Genomic DNA, 15153 nt, shown 5'->3' on the forward strand with positions numbered 1-15153 from the left:
TATTGACAATTTTTTGTATACTAAAGAGAATTTTAATTCTACAAAACAAATAATAGTTTAAAAAATTAAAAATCATATGTTCACTCAACAAAATTATTTCGTTATTGTAACCGAATCTTTCAATTATTTAAAAAAAATAATAAATCGATTTGTTAAAGCAACGGAATAGCTTGTTCAAGTAACAAATTTTATTGATAAGAAAACTATTTTGTTATTGCAACAAAAAAATTTATTACAATAACAAAGCGATTTTGTTAAAACAACAAATTAACTTCAGAGCAGTGAAAACTCATTTGTTATTGCAACTTAGTTCATCTTGTTAAATAAACTAGTTGATTTGTTATTGTAAGTAAATTCATTTTTTATCACAGCATATTTTTTTGTTATCCCTGTTTTTGTTGTCCTAACAAATAATTTTTATGCGTGCATGTAACTTAGATTTCACGAGCCACGAAGAGTCCGCCACCGTCTCTCGTTTCTATTGCATTAAATTAATTTTTAGCAAGTATAGAATTAATCTCCGTTAAATTATCTCGACAATAGTATGCAAAATATCTTGATTCCTTTATCTAACAAGCCTATAATACTAAAAACAGTTGCCAAAATAAGGCGAAAAAAATTTTTCGATCGTAAAGCACTCTCTGATGCTTCGCATCATGAGTCGTGCAATAGTTTAAAATTAAAAAAAAGACGGGTTGCACTCCGGGAGTGCCGGCAGAAGTGAAAACTTGATTATTATTAACGTTCAGCATGTTTGATATTTTGGAATGGGATCCGTCTTACGCATGGAATATAAGGGCTAAAAAAAAAAATCCGTCTTACGCTTTTTCGATCAGGCCACGTGTCCTGACGCGAGTTTAAGATTTTATACCCAACGCCGCTAAAGAAGTTTTCACTTCAAAAACAAGCTATTATAAATAATCCAAACTAAAAAGTAGAAAATAAATAATAGTTTAAAAAAACTAAAAAACACGCTTTTTATAGAAAACCGAACTAAAAAATAGAAAATAAATTTAAATGAATTTAAATTAAGAAAATAGTGTTAAAAATTACAATGAATATAAATTAATAATAGTGTGAGTAAAAAAAATTATTTTATTTTAAAAAAAGCGTGGGGTGCATGCATGGTGTAAATGGTTATAGATATTTTATTGATAGATATGAGTAGAGTGATTATCATTTCGATAATATCTTAAGAAGCACCCCACGCTTTTTTTAAAATAAAATATTTTTTTTTTACTCACTATTATTAATTTATATTCATTGAAATTTTTAACACTATTTTCTTAATTTAAATTCATTTAAATTTATTTTCTATTTTTTAGTTCGGTTTTCTATAAAAAGCGTGTTTTTTAGTTTTTTTTAACTATTATTTATTTATTATACACACATTTTAAAACTATAAACCAATCAAAACAGTACACAAATAATAATCCTAATATATTTCGGTATGTACATTTTCAGAATCACCAATTCTAATCTCTTCCAACTTATATTATAGGTTATATAACTATTTAATAAGTATATATTGAAGAGAAATTACACTAAAGATAATATAATAGTTCCCAATCCACATACCGCACGCAGTAGACAGATGGACAAAGGAAACCAAATTTTTTATCTTCTTAGCCACGTCTAACACTCGCCGTGTCCCTCGAGTGTTCATTTCCAAGCCCTCTTTGAGAGGTGCTTCGAGACGCAATGTCGTTGCGAAGTGGAACACTATTGAAACCTGGAAAGTATATGTCTTATTGAGTAAAAATGTTTTTTGGCATTATGAAAGTATATAAGTAATAGTAGGTAATGTCATGCATTTAATGTATATTGCAAGGAAGCGATCCAATTTGGTGTTTTGACAACACTAGTACTCTTACATAGGGGTTAGTTACGAGGATGGTAAAATTGAGAGGGTGAAAATTTTATTAATCGCGATAATATAACACAGAATATAATTAACCTAAATCAAACTTAAAATAAGAGATAATTTTAAAGTGATTTAGTTGTTATTTAGTAACGAATTTTTCTTATTAATTATTGTAACTGGCAGCCTCGTGGCCAGTCCACTGATACCAGTGTGATTCGTGCAATGTCCATTAGAAAAAATAAACAATTGAGCTTCGTATACGCATACCGGTCGTGCGAAGCGGGCCCACAGCTGTTGTGTGCGCTCGCTTCCCGGCAGTTGGTTTCTGCTTGTTGTCTTCGATACTCCTTGCACTAGTTACACCTCCGCAGAGGAACGGCCTGTCCTCTAGAGTGCCACGTCACGTCGGATGTTACTGGAAGGCTGATATTACGAGATAAGAGCCCATTCCGTGTTCTTTTAAACACATTTTTGTATATTGTTTAGTATTTTTATTTTCCGCAGTGACTATTTCTTTCATCCTAATACTATTATTGCCTTAGTGAATCCTCTATTTTATAATTTAACTACAGTGGTGAAGAGAATTAGGTATAGGGAACAGACATGACGAATATGTTAAAATTTTAGAGAGACAACTTTTATAAAAGATAATATCTACAAAACAAACGATGAAAAGGTGTGTACAAAACGAGGAAATTTGTATGAAACATTGTTGTGCGAATTACATTTCCCGCAGCCGGAGGCCCCAAAAGAAAACTAGATTTACTTTATAACTACATTTATTAACTAAAGTGAGACTTTTACACCCATGTCTGCACGATGCAGACCGGAGTTAAAGAATGAATTTATACATTTTAATAATTATAAAGACGTAAACTTGGATGCTAACTCAGGGAAATCGGACCCACATTCTATTCCCGTGCGAACGGCGTATTCAGCAGTTTCGTATGAATAGTCCGGGATACATCGCCCATTTTTGCAAGTGATTACTATCAAGCTAATTTTTCGTGAGTAGCTTTATTTTGATGAGATACCCAATAATTTCATGTACGAAACTCTCGATTGTGGTAGCTACCAGAGGAAACAAGGATAAAATATTTTGATTTGATGGTTCTCAAATATTAATTACTAACTGAATGTTTTTTTTTGTTCAATCTCAAGATAATTATCTAAATTATTCGAAAAAATATTTGTCCTACAAAATCTATGGTTTGATCAAAGAGTCCCCCTTTCCAATGTGTATCGATAACGAAGTCATCATAAATGATTACTAACCAGCTGATTTTTTTATTTTCACTTATTTAATACTTAAATAATTCAACAGACATATTGTCCTACAAATTGCGTAATAAATATTTGAGAACCGTCAAATCAAAAATTTTTATCCTTGTTACCTCTGTAAGCTACCACAATCGAGAGTTTCGTACATGCAATTATTGGGCATCTCATCAAAATAAAGCTACTCACGAAAAATTACCTTGATAGTAATCACTTGCAAAAATGGGCGATGTATCCCGGACTAGAAGGCAGGGCCGTAACTCCTCCCGCCGAAGTTCAGCGACCATTTTTGAATTTTGTGAAAAAATGTTGCTGGAAGCTGGGGCTCATCTGCTCATCTGTGGTCCTCTATAAAGTATGTGTCGATCTGCGTCACATCGTGTACCAAATGGCCAAAATTAAGACTGCACCAACCAGAATTATGTATATAGGGATAGTGGTTTGATATATTACAGGATCATTTTCTATAGCGATAGGGGTTTGCATTAAAACTTGCTATTGGATTTTGTGCTAATCCTCCAAATTAACTGAGTTGAGAATTGCGTATCTTGTATATTATTTATTTCTAATTTCCTTGATATCTATATCGCTTATCTTCAGTGCCTGTTCCTTAATTTTGTCATTTACATTATAGATCTTGAAATTCTCCGACTCGTACATACATCCAGTAGGTATAGTTAATAAGAATGTACCTTGGAGTATCACGAAGTCCTCTTGTTGCATTTATAGTGAGGTTTTAGATGAGCGTGGTAAAGTTGTATGTAATGTCGTTCATCTAATTCTTGCGTCGTTTCTTTTGAGAGTGAAATAACGTCGTCTCGCAGGAACTATTTAAGGTTTGATTCTGAATCTGAATGAAGTCCTGAATACAGTCCGGCTTCGTCTGAATTTGATTGTTTTCCGATTCTCAGAGATACCAGATATTATACTTCGGGCATTCAGCCTCTATGTACAAGAATGAGTTACTGTTAGTTGCTATATAGGGATAGGAAGGGATGAGGGCCTGCCTATTCTTATTTGTAAAAATAACTAAATGAAATAAATCAAGAATATCTACTAGTAGAAACTAATGGAAATTTAAAAATTATTACTATTTGCTTATTCGAAAAGTAGTATCCAGGCTTAAGTATATTATAATATTCCCTATCTTTTAATTCTTATATTTGATTCTTATTATAAATCTTACCTAATTTCTTAATCATCTTCCTAACTGTTTCCATAACTAACATTGAATGATGATTAACTAACTTAATGTATCTAATAAGGTTATTGTCACTTAATTTTTTTTTAAGAATTGAATTAATATGAAATTAATTTTCTTTTGATTTTCCACTATCGGAGAAAGAATAGATGGCTGTTTTATCTCATTAACTACAATAGTTGATGATATAAACTGAATGCTGATTTTTTTGAAAAGCTTTAATGAAATTGTCATATTTTATAGAATCTTGTAATCCAAATTAATACCGGTACCGGTTTATACCTGTGATGATCGATCTTAATCTTCATAGTCAGTAAAGCTATTACAAGCATAGTGTGTAAAGTTCGGATCATATGTATTGTATAGTATATACCGATAAGGCGATTCACTATAATTGTAATACGAATAATTCTCGGAATAAAAGTCAGGGCCGTACTCAGGTGGGTATAATTCATGCATATTCGTTTCACGCATTTTCAAATTATTTTGTGTTAAAGGTAAAAAGTAAAAGTAACATGGTGACTGATGCCACTCATTGGTTTAGGGCCTTGATTTTTATTCCTATTAGGTAACCGAAAAACATTTCTACGGGGATTATATGCGGGTGATGTGGATTAGCTTGATAAATAGGGTTTTAAAGGTATATAGGGTTGTATATACCAAATAAGGTTTGTATGGTTTGCGACATGTAAATGATGCAGAAAAATTAAATGCAGTACGTCCCTGGAATGGTGACGCTGCGCTATGGGTACGGGTTTCGAATTAAATTATTTTATATCACTTTTACTAATGATTAAAATTATATTTATTCTGTAAATAAGATGCATTTAAATTCTAATGATTAAATTAAATTAAATTAAATAAAAAATTTATTGGTCACAATTTTTAAACGTTTTTTCAATTGAAATCGGCCGCATACATTGAATTCTTGAACCTAAGGGCTCCTATAAACCGCGAATAAAAGCTTGTAGAATTTTTTTTTTTATATAAAGTGTACTTTTTGCCTCTGTGATGGTTACAACCGATTCATGGTTACAACCGATGCCAAATCATTATATAGAGTGGTTTTGTCTTTTTGATCCTGAAATTATTTATTAATGGATTTTGAATGCCTACTCATTTTTGGGTATGTAATTTTATTTAATTTACCATTGATTAAGAAATTAGGCTATTCACTACCTTCAGCATTAACTTTATAATATAACTTTACAATCTAGTTAATCTAATTAATTTTAAACTAAATCTCTAATATTATTTAAAACTAGTCTACGAGCAGCCTAACTCAATGTAGTGCTCTTGGGAATTTGACTTTCACGGATGGAAAATCATGGAAAGGAAATTAGGACTAAAAATAGGTATAAACTAGTAAAAGGAAGCAACACAGAACTATTCTATGTACTTACCAATTAATCTGGTTACTTTTTGGGATCGATGTTTGATTTAGCCTCCAGGCCGCAGAAACCGTAGATTCTGGATCCTCAGCTCCGTAGCGATAGCAAGGTTCTATGCCACGTTTTTTGAGGATCCTACCGACTGCGCCAATTACATTTCCCGCAGCCGGAGGCCCCAAAAGAAAACTAGATTTACTTTATAACTACATTTATTAACTAAAGTGAGACTTTTACACCCATGTCTGCACGATGCAGACCGGAGTTAAAGAATGAATTTATACATTTTAATAATTATAAAGACGTAAACTTGGATGCTAACTCAGGGAAATCGGACCCACATTCTATTCCCGTGCGAACGGCGTATTCAGCAGTTTCGTATGAAGGCAGGGCCGTAACTTGCGAATAAACTTACACCTCAATATAAAATATTATTGTCTTTCATTTTTCCTGTTATCCATAATAAACAACATTCCTATTACCTACCTATATGAAAATATACACAGGTACACATTATTTAATGAAATGCTTAATTATGATATATTGAATAACACCTACATCACGATCAAAATAATTTGAATAAAAAATGAAAAAATGTTTATTTATACACACATTATAATTTATAAATAGTAACACAATAAAAAGACACGACGGTCGACTAAACTAGATACTAGACCTGTGCTGAGATTGTTAAAAATCCACAAAAAATTTCGTGAAAATCGTTTAGCTCTTCTGAGTAGTGTGAACAAAAGCTTTTCTCCTTCCTTACATTCTTGTAGTGGTTCGAATTAACTGAATATCAATGATAGATATAGCAGTCTAGCAGACAAATGTGAGACAAATACAATGAGCATGTCATTATATAAATTAATATAAATCAATGCATGAATGTTACCACAAGTTAAAACTTACGAGCCGATTCTTAATTTATGATAATATAACCATTTGAGGATTTTATTTCCCACAAGGAGCTTCCGAATAAAAACATTATCGGTATAAAGTTCACAAATTCTTAAATATACACAGGAAGCATACATTCACTATTGAACAAACCATCCTCTTTTTGAGACTGGTTAAAAATAAAATTACCATTATAAAATAATGTTCATTATTCACTAAATGATTCATCTGTCGTTTTTACAATTTACACATAATATAAAACACGTAGTCTATGGCCTTACCGACGTAATTAAAATCAAAACGGAAACGTATATTATAGTTGAATGAAATATATTATGACTTTGTAAAGGAAACAATTTTATCGGAGTTTGTAATATAAAATAATAAAAATATATTTAATAGATAAAATTATGTAATTATTATTACTCATTTTCTAATTACAATACTGTCTGCCATGCCTGTTAAGTGTCATAAGGCTCGGCTCACATCAACAAAAAACATTTATAAGTAGGTACAATTAGCGTTAGCTACTATTAGGTATTCTGTGGTACAGTGGAAAAGCTTTTCACCTATTGAACAGATTAATACCTACATGAAACTTCATGCTTTGCGCTGGTGCGAGGTTTAACCTATGCAGCTATGGGATATTTTTAACACCGCCTTTATGAAACAGGCTGAAAATATTTATCGATTTTAAACGCAATTAGAGAATCAAACACAAAAAATGGTACCTAAGATATAATAAGTTATTCTCTGAACGCATCGCAACATTTTTTTACCCTAAAAGTAGATAGGTATCTACAAAATACGCTCTACAGTAATTTATCGAATTCACAAATAATGAAATTATAGATAATAGTTAATCCTTAAAATACATTTAACAGCAATTGCTATGTTATATGACATAATATTACAGTAGTGTCCAGTAATCGATACCATATTATTTAAAACGATAAGTTTAAATATAAAAATGACAATACCACAAGTGTTGTAAGGAAATCATACAAAACGAGTGGCCATTGAATATCAATGACCTGGCACAAGCTAAAAAGTTCTTGAGCGTATTAATGAATTACTAAATTTTTGTGTTATTAGGTATATTACGTCAAGAAAACTTAATATTAAAGATTTATTATAATTTATAAAGCCTGATCAACGAGCATCTTCAATTTTCCTGTTCGTCATCCTAGTGTAGCGATAGATACCTAATGCTTCGTATGTCTCTACAACAAGTCTATACTGTCTCAGTACTCAATAAATTATATTATCAGTCTCATTCGTCAATCGTCATTCGTATGTGATGGTTTCGCTGAGATAGACGTGCTGTGATTCAATAAAATGTTGCATATTAAGTGTTGCTTTGTGTTATTATGTGTCCACATTATGTTCTCTTGTAAGTATGTTGTAGTAAATGAAATCATATATTCCTATACGAGTGTTCTTATGACGCTTAAATTTTATCTGCGATACGTGTTGATGAACTTGGAATTATTAAATAAAACCAGTATTGTACAGAAAAAAATAACAAATGGTGTTTACGATTACACGGAACGATGAGATGATATTTGATGAAAATGTTGTGATAAAATATATGTATAGTATATTCTGGTTAAATTTTTAGCTGGGCAACCTCGAATGAAGTTCTTTCGTAAGGACTATCATTATATAGAGTCGACGGGCAGTTTTTATAAAATTCAAACGATACACAAAAATTGGGACAAAGCGAAAGAAAAATGTGAAATGGAGGGAGCTACACTATTTTATCCTGACGATGATGATGAAGCCGAAGCAGTGCTGTCGTTCTGGAATGAAACGCAACCTTTTTCGTGGGTGTTTATTGGTGTCTCCGCCTTAAACGTTCCTGAAGTTTTTGAAACTGTTGATGGTGAGAATTTTCAAGATATCATTTTTATAACAACTTTAAAGTCATATTTCCGATAAGTATTTTTCTAATCTAAAATCGGAAGCCTTCCTTTAAAAGATGTATACTTAGGTGAAATAGCTCAGCATCATTCATTTCAGGCCCTCCCAAATTAACGCTAACTTAATAGTAAGTCTATAGTAGGTATAACTAAGTAGGTACCTATGTATAAATAGATAAGTATATTAAAAAGGATAAAATTGAGATAAGATTTTTTATTCTTCAAAATAATAGGATAGGAATAGTGATCACTGATCATTTAGTTTTTCTCAATTTAAAAATCGCAAGAATCCTTAAATACATAATTCTTGATTGCTTTGCAACTCGTTTGAAATGTCAAGGGAATAAGTTTAAATTTAGGATTTTATTATTTGTAAAAACGATTATTTATCGAAATATTACAAGAGGCAGTTAAGGATTTACGGGATAACTTATTTTTTTTCTTGCATAATATGGGTTTAGCTAAGTCACAAAGCGTATATATACCAAAAATTATATAATATAACTATTTTGAGGACCAATGAAACACCATACCTGCTACGCTTAATAAAAATGTTGCAGTAAACGAAGACTGCTGCAGGTAGATCGCTCGCTTCTCGCAGTAAAGCGTTTAAAAACAGTAAATAAACTTTAATTTCTAACTGCATACTGTCATAAAAGCCAATGCACATTAGAACCTTAATAATGCGGTCTCGATCGACGAACTTGTAAGAAAATTAGACCATTACAAGAAAGTACTTGAAAATCTTTTCCCCAACAGGTATTCCTATAGCCGAAGTGTATGACAGATGGGGTCCAGGTGAACCCAATAATGCCGGTGGTAAGGAAAGCTGTGTTGTATTGCGTAGAGACGGCACTCTCAACGACGACCAGTGCAGTAGATCCTACCCATATATTTGCAAGAAGACCTTAGGATCTCTTGAATGGAACAACGTTTGCGACATACCTGATACCAGTGAGTATAGTAGATTTCGAATAAGAGGCTTATAAAACGTTCAACGTTGGGGAACACTCAGGAGTCAATTGCGTGTTAATTCACACAAGTCTTAAATGAGTTCCCTGTAAGTGTCCTTGTCGACTCATTAACGGGGGAATGCCCAAAACATATTTGACTGGAAACCCCACATGAAAATATCTGGATATACCAAAGTATCCTATCTGTTCTATCTTTAACTTTTCCAGTATCCAAAGTAATGATAATGGTATGATACATAAATAAATATCGTTATCCTTTAATGTTAATATACAACATGTAGTCTACTCTAGTCAGAAAGAAAAGGTGAGTTGTTTGATTACCTTAGCTTTTTCATGATTTATGAAGCGACTTAACTAAATATGTTGTAATTTGTACGCATGGGCGTAGCTAGCCATGGGCTCAAGGTGGGGCAACAATAAAAAATAATATGTAACTAGCAACTGTATGTACCCAAAGTTATATCCAGGTCTTCAAATGCCGGCGGCACGGCCGCCGGCATTTGCGAAGGCATTTGCGAAGGCATTTGCGAATGCATTCGTGATGGCATTTGCGAAGGCAACAAAAGTGAAATTGGATAAGATAGTGGGGTAACTAATTAGGGTACCTACTATACCTACTCATTTTTCTTACAGTTCATGTAACATAGAAGCCTCAGCTATTTTCTTTTTTCGTGTGTAATTCGTTATTCGAATTATTCTTATTCAAAACACCTCATTGTTCACCTACCACTGACCACACCACGAAACGATCCAAAAATGTGTCCCTATCTTCAGCCGTTTGGTCGCTGGGCGTATGACACTTGTTAGTTAGTAATTTAGAGGTAAATAATACTAATTATAAAGGTCGCATTTTCTGTGTCGCCTGTCGACTTTCGAGAATCGAGTGTGAATTTTCTTACGGATATTAAGCTTAGTACTTAGTACCTAGATAATTCAATTTTTAGATTTGGTTAGGTACCTTCCAGGTCAAAGCTAGGGTGGGGCAAGCGCCCCACCCTGCCCCACCGTGGCTACGCCCATGTTTGTACGTAACAAACCATCTATGGTTAATTTATTAATATTTTTACTTATTAAAATATTTTCCCTTCAGTCATTCCTTGCGTACAAAAATCTTACATACGTTAGTCGCAGAAATACGAAATTAAAGAAGTTTTAGAAGATCAACTATGACTTTATAATAAAAGTTAAGTATATAAAATTATTTCCAGAATATGAATACAGTGAAAAGCTGGGCAGATGCTATAAGTTCCATTCGACTCCCATGAACTGGACAGACGCGTATGTCGTTTGCAGCGCAGAACAGTCATATTTAGCCATCATAGATAGTCAAGAAGAAGCTGATCATTTAGCAAACTTAACAAATAACGCTAATAAAGACGTAGGCGGCGACTTTCTGAGGGGCGCCGTACATTTAGGTTTTGTTCAAAGAAATGAATGGCGATCAATTAAAGGTAAAAAGTTTATAGTGGACTATTAATTCTTTACCATTTGATTGCTATGAAACCAAATAGCTAGGTACCTATTATATATATACCTAGACAATATTCGTGAAAATTTTCTAATCATTAATTTCTTGTATAGGTGCGAGCATAACACGGAGAAGAGAAATTACCACTTCTCTTTTTAATCAGCTTTAATTTGTTTACTAAACCTACAATATAATACTGCATATTTTATCTTATTTTATTAACATCAAATTATCAAGAAAATAATCTCCACATATTTTTTTACTCTCATTTATATTTGTTGGCTCGCGGTAAATTGTCCTAATTCCCAAGAAAATCGTGTAAAAAAATGGCGATTGGAAAAACCACTCAGACCTTTGTTAATGGCCTTAATAATATACCAACAGCAGTAACAACATGTTCTTAAATAGTCATGAAGTTAAGATTTATATTGATGTTTCAGGTATGCCATTCAAGTCTCTGGGATACACCAGATGGGGAAATGGCCAGCCAGATGGCGGGGAGAGAGAGAAATGTGGATCAATGTTCTTTAACGGCAAACTAAATGACATAAACTGTAATGTAAAATGCTTCTTCATATGCGAGCATGAAATATCCTTCCTTGAATCTGCGATCAATCCGAGGTTTGGAGATTATACTACTATAAATAGTGTACTATAGTGTCTATACTACTATAGAATAGGTTATTTATTTATAAATTCTAATACTCAATAAAAGCTTTGTGTTCATTACATTGTCCGTTATTTTGTGTATTGTTATATTGTTATGAAGTTCAGTATCAAATGATTTATAATTTCAAGTCAACATGTTTCCAAATTTATAAGCGTAATCACATAACTGATATCAAAATGTTTACTCATTTTATATACTATATGTGTCCCGTGGTTTTACCCACATACCTCCGCTCCTATTGGACGTAGCGTGTTGATACTATCTTCTGTCCGTCATTTTAATAACGGACCCGTAGATTAGCACGTACAAACAAATAGTTCAGCAATCAACAAGTATAGATAATAATCTAAATCTGTCACATGTTTATGGTATTTATTATAATTGTTTTATTATAAATGGTGCTGCATCTGACATATTATAAAGATAACTTATATATAAGTTTTCAAAGAACTATGGATACTACTGGTTAAACGTAACATTACATAAAAAAAACTAATCCAGAAGTCGATTCCTTGAATGAGTACATACAACAACATAATACAACTAAGTAAAAGCAAGTCATTATTTAAAAATATATAAGTAGGTACTAAAAATAAATATTTTCATATTTACAATAATATTGGTTCCTTGCTTGCGCAAATAAAATAAATCGCGTTAATTTCTTTATTTATATGTATATTGATACAAATCATGAAATACAGTAATAGTAAAGGCTATGGTTAATAAAACACTAGTCAAAAATAAATCCATCCTTTGTAGGTACCTATAATATATTTATTCAACAACGTATACAATATCATTATTTATAAAAGACCTATATAGAACTTACAATGATAACCTTTGCTATGATAACGATACAGTGCAAAGTAAACATTAAGCGAATCAAATACTTATAACAGTCTTAAATTTATATTAAATTTGTTATTTTATTTAAAGCTTCCTTAGACACCATTTAGACCGTATTATGAAATACTCTCATAAGAGATCTGACACAACCTCCCACCGTTATAATTCATTTTTGGACACACGTATATCTGAAGAGATTACACACTTACTAAAAAGTTATTAGTCTCAGTCTCATATTTTTTATAATATATGGTAATGGTTTAATAATAATGTATATTGCAAGGAAGCGATCCAATTTGGTGTTTTGACAACACTTGACTTACAGTAGTACTCTTAGAGGGTTAGTTACTAGGATGGTAAAATTGAGAGGGTGAAAATTTTATTAATCGCGATAATAACACACAGAATATAATTAACCTAAATCAAACTTAAAATCTTAATACTATTATAAAGGCGAAAGTTTGTATGGATGTATGGATGTATGGATGCATGGATGTATGGATGTTTGTTACTCTTTCACGTAAAATCTACTGAACCGATTACAATGAAATTTAGCACACATATAGAGGGTAACTTGGATTAACACATAGGATAGGTTTTATCCCGGAAATCCCACGGGAACGGGAACTATGCGGGTTTTCCTTTGAAAACGCGGGCGAAGCCGCGGGCGGAAATCTAGTATATTATAAAGGCGAAAGTTTGTAAGGATGTATGGATGTATGGATGTTTGTTACTCTTTCACGTAAAAACTACTGAACCGATTACAATGAAATTTAGCACACATATAGAGGGTAACTTGGATTAACACAAAGGATAGTTTTTATCCCGGAAATCCCACGGGAACGGGAACTATGCGGGTTTTCCTTTGCAAACGCGGGCGAAGCCGCGGGCGGAAATCTAGTAAGAGATAATTTTAAAGTGATTTAGTTGTTATTTAGTAACGAATTTTTCTTATTAATTATTGTAACTGGCAGCCTCGTGGCCAGTCCACTGATACCAGTGTGATTCGTGCAATGTCCATTAGAAAAAATAAACAATTGAGCTTCGTATAACAGTTGTGTGCGCTCGCTTCCCGGCAGTTGGTTTCTGCTTGTTGTCTTCGATACTCCTTGCACTAGTTACACCTCCGCAGAGGAACGGCCTGTCCTCTAGAGTGCCACGTCACGTCGGATGTTACTGGAAGGCTGATATTACGAGATCAGAGCCCATTCCGTGTTCTTTTAAACACATTTTTGTATATTGTTTCGTATTTCTATTTTCCACAGTGACTATTACTTTCATCCTAATACTATTGCCTTAGTGAATCCTCTATTTTATAATTTAACTACAGTGGTGAAGAGAATTAGATATAGGGAACAGACATGACGAATATGTTAAAATTTTAGAGAGACAACTTTTATAAAAGATAATATCTACAAAACAAACGATGAAAAGGTGTGTACAAAACGAGGAAATTTGTATGAAACATTGTTATGCGAATAAACTTACACCTCAATATAAAATATTATTGTCTTTCATTTTTCCTGTTATCCTTTATAAACAACATTCCTATTACCTACCTATTTGAAAATATCCACACAGGTACACATTATTTAATGAAATGCATAATTATGATTTATTGAATAACACCTACATCACGATCAAAATAATTTGAATGAGATTGTTAAAAATCCACAAAAAATTTCATGAAAATCGGTTAGCTCTCCTGAGCAATGTGAACAAAAGCTTTTCTCCTTCCTTACATTCTTGTAGTGGTTCGAATTAACTGAATATTATCAATGACAGTATAAAAAGTTAATTCATAGCTCGCAGACAAATACTATGAGCATGTCATTATATAAATATAAATCAATGTATGAATGTTACAAAAGTTAAAACTTACCAGCCGATTCTTAATTTATGATAATATAACCATTTGAGGATTTTATTTCCCACAAAGAGCTTCCGAATAAAAACACTATCGGTATAAAATTCACAAATTCGTAAATATACATAGGAAGCATACATTACATGTACTATTGAACAAACTATCCTCTTTTTAAGACTGGTTAAAAATAAAATAACCATTATAAACTAAATCTCACCGATGATATTTGGCTCAGCCAATATCATCGGTGAGATCGCAAAGACTCCGATGGCTCGGCCATGTAGAAAGAATGGGGGAAGATCGAGCAGCGAAACGAGCGTACCTGGGACAGCCCTTACAAACTTTCGCCTTTATAATAGTATAATAAGTAGGATAGATAAAATTATGTAATTATCATTACTCATTTTCTAATTACAATACTGTCTACCATGCCTGCTAAGTGTCATAAGGCTCGGCTCACATCAACAAAAAACATTTATAAGTAGGTACAATTAGCGTTAGCTACTATTAGGTATTCTGTGGTACAGTGGAAAAGCTTTTCACCTATTGAACAGATTAATACCTACATGAAACTTCATGCTTTGCGCTGGTGCGAGGTTTAACCTATGCAGCTATGGGATATTTTTAACACCGCCTTTATGAAACAGGCTGAAAATATTTATCGATTTTAAACGCAATTAGAGAATCAAACACAAAAAATGGTACCTAAGATATAATAAGTTATTCTCTGAACGCATCGCAACATTTTTTTACCCTAAAAGTAGATAGGTATCTA

General features: G+C 32.5%; 2 protein-coding genes across 2 annotated transcripts in view; both read left to right on the forward strand.

The window, feature by feature from the left end:
- Positions 1-15153, forward strand: part of LOC149905945 (C-type mannose receptor 2-like) — a 73940-nt gene that overhangs the window by 48268 nt on the left and 10519 nt on the right. The window lies entirely within an intron of this gene.
- Positions 7874-11724, forward strand: LOC149905950 (C-type mannose receptor 2-like). Its single transcript, XM_090105363.1, has 5 exons — positions 7874-8024; positions 8253-8516; positions 9313-9507; positions 10736-10978; positions 11436-11724. The coding sequence occupies exons 1-5, from the start codon at positions 7970-7972 to the stop codon at positions 11651-11653; spliced, it is 975 nt and encodes a 324-aa protein (XP_089961489.1). The 5' UTR covers positions 7874-7969; the 3' UTR covers positions 11654-11724.

The sequence above is a fragment of the Colias eurytheme genome, chromosome 9, assembly GCF_061535395.1.
Source record: "Colias eurytheme isolate Ceu_HAF_F1 chromosome 9, ilColEury1 Martin Lab GWU primary, whole genome shotgun sequence".
NCBI lineage: Eukaryota > Metazoa > Arthropoda > Insecta > Lepidoptera > Pieridae > Colias > Colias eurytheme.

Coding starts and splice junctions, on each gene's coding strand:
- LOC149905950 (XM_090105363.1), top strand. CDS start 7,970: ATGTTGCATATTAAGTGTTGCTTTGTGTTATTATGTGTCCACATTATG. Junction 8,025..8,252: donor TGTCCACATTATGTTCTCTT/GTAAGTATGTTG, acceptor TTAAATTTTTAG/CTGGGCAACCTCGAATGAAG. Junction 9,508..10,735: donor TTGCGACATACCTGATACCA/GTGAGTATAGTA, acceptor AATTATTTCCAG/AATATGAATACAGTGAAAAG.